The following is a 6,000-nucleotide window of genomic DNA, read 5'->3' as shown; positions in this document are numbered from 1 at the left end:
CGAAACACACAGCCAGGGCAACTAAGGAGTGGCTCCGTAAGAAGCATCTCAAGGTCCTGGAGTTGCCTAGCCAGTCTCCAGACCTGAACCCAATAGAAAATATTTGGAGGGAGCTGAAAGTCCGTATTGCCCAGCGACAGCCCCAAAACCTGAACGATCTGGAGAAGGTCTGTATGCAGGAGTGGGCCAAAATCCCTGCTGCAGTGTGTGCAAACCTGGTCAAGAACTACAGGAAACGTATGATCTCTGTAATTGCAAACAATGGTTTCTGTACCAAATATTAAGTTCTGCTTTTCTGATGTATCAAATACTTATGTCATGCAATAAAATGCTAATTAATTACTTAAAAATCATACAATGTGATTTTCTGGATTTTTGTTTTAGATTCCGTATCTCACAGTTGAAGTGTACCTATGATAAAAATTACAGACCTCTACATGCTTTGTAAGTAGGAAAACCTGCAAAATCGGCAGAGTACCAAATACTTGTTCTCCTCACTGTACGTCCAAGCCTGTAGTGAACTTTGCGGCAGCTTTATGAACAATTTGTTAAGAATGATCCATTAAAGGTGTGAGGAATTAATTGCCAGACGCTAGGTGTTTTGAATTAAAAACAGGGTGGATGTTCTATAAATAGTGTGTCAAATTAGAAAAAAGTAACCATGGCTGTTCTTGCGTTATTGGAAGACATTGAAAACCGTGCTTATGGAAGGGAGAGAGTTTTCAAAGACCGGAATTACTTTTTTGCGCATGATGATCCATGGCTTGTAAATCGCTATTGTCTCCCAAGAAATGTTCTGTTAGATTTGTACGTGGGTATATCACAGCCATCATTCAGCCGCATCCTGCCACATGTGATCGAGGTGATTCCACACGTATTGTCCACGAGATACATTAGTTTCCCATTTTCAGCCGACGAACAGACGCGCGAGAAAGCCGAGTTTGTCAACTCTTTTAATTTCCCAGGGGTCATAAGTGCAGTTAACTGCACACATATTGCCTTACGCGTACCGTCTGTAGATGAACATATAAATGTTAACAGGAATAATTTCCATTCATTGAATGTTCAAATAATTAGTGATGCCTGTATGCGACTACTCAATGTATGCTCCAAGTGGCCAGGGTCTACGCACCACTCGTTCGTTCTGTGCCACCTCAGAGTAGGCCTGCGTCTAGAAGCTGGTGAGAGTGGAGGCGGGTGGCTTCTCGGTGAGTTATTAAAAAAATATGTATAAGAGCCCATTAACCGTGCCAAATAATGTAACACAACGATTAGGTGGTCGCAGAACAACAGAGGAAATACGCTACAATTTGGCGCACGGCAGAACAAGGTCGGTTGTAGAGCGCACCATCGGACTGCTGAAGAGCAGGTGCCGTCAATTTTAAGGTCATTTGAGATTTATAGATCACAGGTGCGTAAATGACAAATGGGCTTCTTAAAACCTGCGTAAGCAAGTGTCTTTTAAGAATCCAACGTAAGCACACTATCGGAAATGATCTTACGACTAAGTTCAAGTATAAATCTAATTTTTTTTTAAATATAAATGAGGCCCCTGGTAATTTCTCTAGCTTTAAAAAAAAGAAGTTAAAAGGCTTCTTTGCTCTGTTACTGATGCTGGCACCATACTCCCTCCTGTCTCTGTCTACTGTTACAGTGTATTGGTATGGAATATGGATGACACCAGTTATGCTGATTTCAATGTTATACATCCCTCAAGCATAACACTCTGACAAGGACCAGGGATTTATACACTCTTGCACAGTCTGCAGCTATAATGATGGTTGCCATTGTGCGTTGAGTACCAGAATGACAGCAGGTACTGAACATTGGGTTGGATCCACTATGGTGCAGAACTGTACACGGAGCAGGTTTAGCCATAACACTACGTGCCTCAGTAAACCGCCAATGGCGTTAAGGGTTATTTGCGCCCACTGTGAGGAGTGGAGCCCCATGCCACTGCAGAGCAAATGAGTATGTCTGTGACAGAATGATCTTTAGACTGCATTGATCTCTTTTCTCGTGTGTGTGTGTGTGTGTGTGTGTGTGTGTGTGTGTGTGTGTGTGTGTGTGTGTGTGTGTGTGTGTGTGTGTGTGTGTGTGTGTGTGTGTGTGTGTGTGTGTGCAAACATCCACAAGTAGTTGCATGGGACATGGAAAGGATATAGTAGAATTATATTTTGTCATCCATTTGTGACAGGCTGGAAGCAACACATGGTCCGCATTTCGGTAGAGAGTGTAAAATCATCATAACAGGTATCCCTAATTCACAATAGTGTTTTTGTCCACAACAGACTGAGGATAGACCAAGACAGAGTCCCTGAACCAGTGATCATGTACCTTAATTTGGAGGGCCAATGTGCTGCCTGTCAGTCAAAATGACACATCAGTGTCTCTCTCTCATGCATGACTGGGCTGGAGATTTCTATTTTCTGTCATCTGCATTTGGGCCCCTACAGATCTGCTCTCACTGACTCGCTCTGTGTTGATTTCTGCTCCACTGCACCAGTGATTCAGAGAGCTGGAAAGTGTGAAGGGACTTGTGATGTGTCTGAATATGATTTTCTCTCCTTTTTGGTGTTGTTTTTTTATACCCCGGCCCATTCCAGGCCCACAGGGAATGTGCCGAGTAGTCTTATAGCTTATTGTGTGTCAGATTCAATTCTGATGATAGTTTCACGTTCAGCTGTATGAGCAGCTCAACGATTTACTGTTTCTTCCCTAGATGAAATGCCACAAATTCAGTGTCCGTTTACAAGTTTATAGTTAATCAAACCACCAACTTCTTACCTTAATAGAGGACAACTCAGTGTATTCTGGATGCATATATAAACACTATACCAATGAAGCAACATTGCAGTATAATTTAAGGGAATGTCGTTATTATGAAGCGAATCTATGTTCGCCGTTCAAGTGACCGCTGGGTGTCACTGTTGCATCCGAATCGACGTAGAGTTTGGTCGCTGTCCATGGTCCTGAAATAGACAGCTATAACGGAGGGTTAACATCTCCGCCGCTGGATGGGCTATCAGCGTGGCATTTATTTGAAGAGACATTGGAATATGAGTAGTTTACACAAATATTTGTTTGAAAGAGCTACCGGACAAATAGTTTTACAATATGCAATATTATAAAATTACCAATGCAAGGCATGGTAACGAAATTTTCTGTTTTTGCACAATAATTATCTAAGTCAGCAAAACTTTAATATAATATTAATATAATGATATAAATGTCACTGGTGGCACAAGGTGTCTTGAACAAAAACCGTAGATGGCGCTATAACGAATCGTGTGCTTAAGGTAGCACCCTAACTATCAAACGCACCTCAATTTCTCAACCCTCCCGAACCAGACACCCAAAAGCACTCGCGTGGAAAGGAGGTTGAGTAAAGCCCTCAAAGGATACGGGAGGACAAACGCTCTAAGGCGCATTAGTTCATTGCTTTCTTCGGAGAGGAAAGGCACCCAATAGACTTCGTTCTCTGAGTGTACATATTGGGAACAGGGATTTTGGAGACCAAGTTGCACTGATTCGGTCTAAATTTTCTTCCACATCTGCTTTGAGGAATGCTGCCCTAATACGCGGCAGACCATATCGTTCCAGTTACCCGGACAATCTGCAGCGACTAAAATCGGGATTTTTTTTTTAAATTTGCAAAGTGACATAATGCAATCTAAAACGTAGGATTAAAAACACAGACTTCGCTCAGATTTCAAGAAGTCAGAACTCTCGTTTAAGATACTGTTCGCGGATTCAATTAAACGAAAACTTATGGATAAAATCTCACATCTGACTATTTTCTGGGAGTTGAACCCCTAAAACGTTGAATCCCTAAAACGCAGGCGGCGTGCAGCAGTTTCAGCACCTAGTTGAGGCCCAGGTTGCGAGGTTAACGATGTCGGGGGTCGCTTGTTTGGTTGCGTGTTTTGGGAAATGATTACTGGCAACATCGACGGTAAAATAATGGTTAGAAGATGGCTTGTGACGTTCAAACCTTTCAGGTAAGAGACAAATAATGTGTAGCCTAATATTTCCACTCTAGGCTTTGGTATTCATTTATTACAAATGAAGATATTGTCATGGAATAGCACATTTCTTTTTAAAAGCCCAACTTATTGTTATTTAACTTAAAGGTTATTTGTCATTTAACCTAATCAATGACGAGAATTAATGTATTGAATCACCAGCATGTCTATAGGCTACACCTAATCCCTGACCATAATTCTATTACAATAAACGGATACATTGGCAGCAGTACGTGTGCCTGCATGGGTGTTTTCATCCACCATCCTGCATGCGCGTGAGTGTGTTTGGTAATCTGTTGACGGAGTCTCCCGACAACACCAGCTGTTTTTTTCCCTCCTCTAACAGAGAAACGAGATTAAATTAGAGATGACATTCCCGTGTTCACAGCTGTATCCGTATGTCAACGGGAAGCACGTAAAGCGCATTATCAACCTAGCGAGCTAACGAGCTTGGTTTGCTTCATTAGCATGGCACCATATTCCCAAATGGCACCATATTCCCAAATGGCACCATATTCCCTATATAGTGGACTACTTTTGACCAGGACCTACACACAATACCCCATAATGTCAAAATTGAGTCATGTTTTTCGATACACCTAGTCCACCACTACAAAGATACAAGGGTCTTTCCTAACTCAGTTGCTGGAGAGAGGGAATACACCATTCAGGGATTTCACCATGAGGCCAATGGTGACTTTAAAACCGTTAGAGTTTATGGCTGTGATAGGAGAAAACTGAGGACAGATCAACAACATTGTAGTTACTCCACAATACTAACCTTTAACTCAGTGAAAATAATGCATCCTGTTTACAACGGGGCTCTGAAGTAATACAGCATAACATTTGTCAATGCAATTGACATTACTGAGTACCACTCTCCATATTTTCAAGCAGAGTGGTGGCTGCATCATGTTATGTGTATGCTTGTAGTGGTTAAGGACTGGGGCGTTTCTCAGAATAAAAAATAAACGGAATGGAGTTAAGCACAGGTCAAATCCTAGAGGAAAACCTGCTTCAGTCTGCTTTCCACCAGACACTGGGAGATTAATACATTTTTCAACAGGACAATAACCTAAAACACAAGGCCAAATCTATACTGAAATGCTTAAAAAGAAGGTTCCTTAGTGACCGAGTTACAGTTTAGACTTAAATCTACTTCAAATCTATGGCAAAACCTGAAAATGGTTGTTTAGAAATGATCAACAACCAATTTGGCAGAGCTTGAAGAATAAAAAAAAAAAATAATGGGCTAATGTTGCACAATCCAGGTGTAGAAAGCTCTTAGAGACTTACCCATAAAGACTCACAGCTGTAATCACTGCCAAAGATGCTTCTACAAAGTATTGACTGGGGGGTGTGAAAATTTATGTAAATGAGCCATTTCTGTATTTAATTTGCACAAATTAGCAAAAATGTCTAAAAATATGTTTTGCACTTTGTCATTATGGAGTATTGTGTGTAGATGGGTGAACAGATGATATTTAATCAATTTTGAATTCACAAGAAAATGTGGAATAAGTCTGAAGGTACTTATAAGGCACTTATACTTTCTGAAGGCACTGTACTGTAGATATGAAGGGGGTATTTTATACACGTTAACCATTGGAATAGCAAGTCAGTCTGTCACGGTCTGCCATCCTTAGTGGCAGACCGTGGTGCATCCGGATTTTTTCCATTGTCTCGGCCTGTCCCCCAAGGGGTTAACATTGATATAAATTCTCCATTCTGTAAAAATGTTTATATTTTTTATAAACCCTTATCATTTTCTCTGGTTCAAAGGCTTTGACCTCAAATCCTAGTGTGCAGATTTGAGGTTCAATCAGGCTGCATTTAGATTACACTACGATCAGAGCCGACTGCAGGCAATCACATTTTCAACATTTTGATGCTATATTTCTAATTATATAAAATATATGCAACACATTTTCCACCAACAGGTTTTTGTGTCAATGCAACACGCAACCAATGAAAC

At 41.0% G+C, this 6,000-nt stretch overlaps 1 protein-coding gene across 2 annotated transcripts in view; it reads left to right on the top strand.

The window, feature by feature from the left end:
* The first annotated feature begins 3,354 nt into the window (after positions 1-3,354).
* LOC110495135 (alpha-1,6-mannosylglycoprotein 6-beta-N-acetylglucosaminyltransferase B-like) overlaps positions 3,355-6,000 on the top strand; it is a 158,761-nt gene continuing 156,115 nt past the window's right edge. For both annotated transcript variants that reach the window (XM_036949664.1, XM_036949663.1), the window contains exon 1: positions 3,355-4,001. In XM_036949664.1, the coding sequence (XP_036805559.1) occupies positions 3,934-4,001 (68 nt within the window). In that variant the 5' untranslated portion in view covers positions 3,355-3,933. The remainder of the gene's footprint in view (positions 4,002-6,000) is intronic.

This window comes from Oncorhynchus mykiss, chromosome 17, assembly GCF_013265735.2.
Source record: "Oncorhynchus mykiss isolate Arlee chromosome 17, USDA_OmykA_1.1, whole genome shotgun sequence".
Classification (NCBI taxonomy): Eukaryota; Metazoa; Chordata; class Actinopteri; order Salmoniformes; family Salmonidae; genus Oncorhynchus; species Oncorhynchus mykiss.
This window is presented reverse-complemented; position numbering and strand designations above follow the sequence as displayed.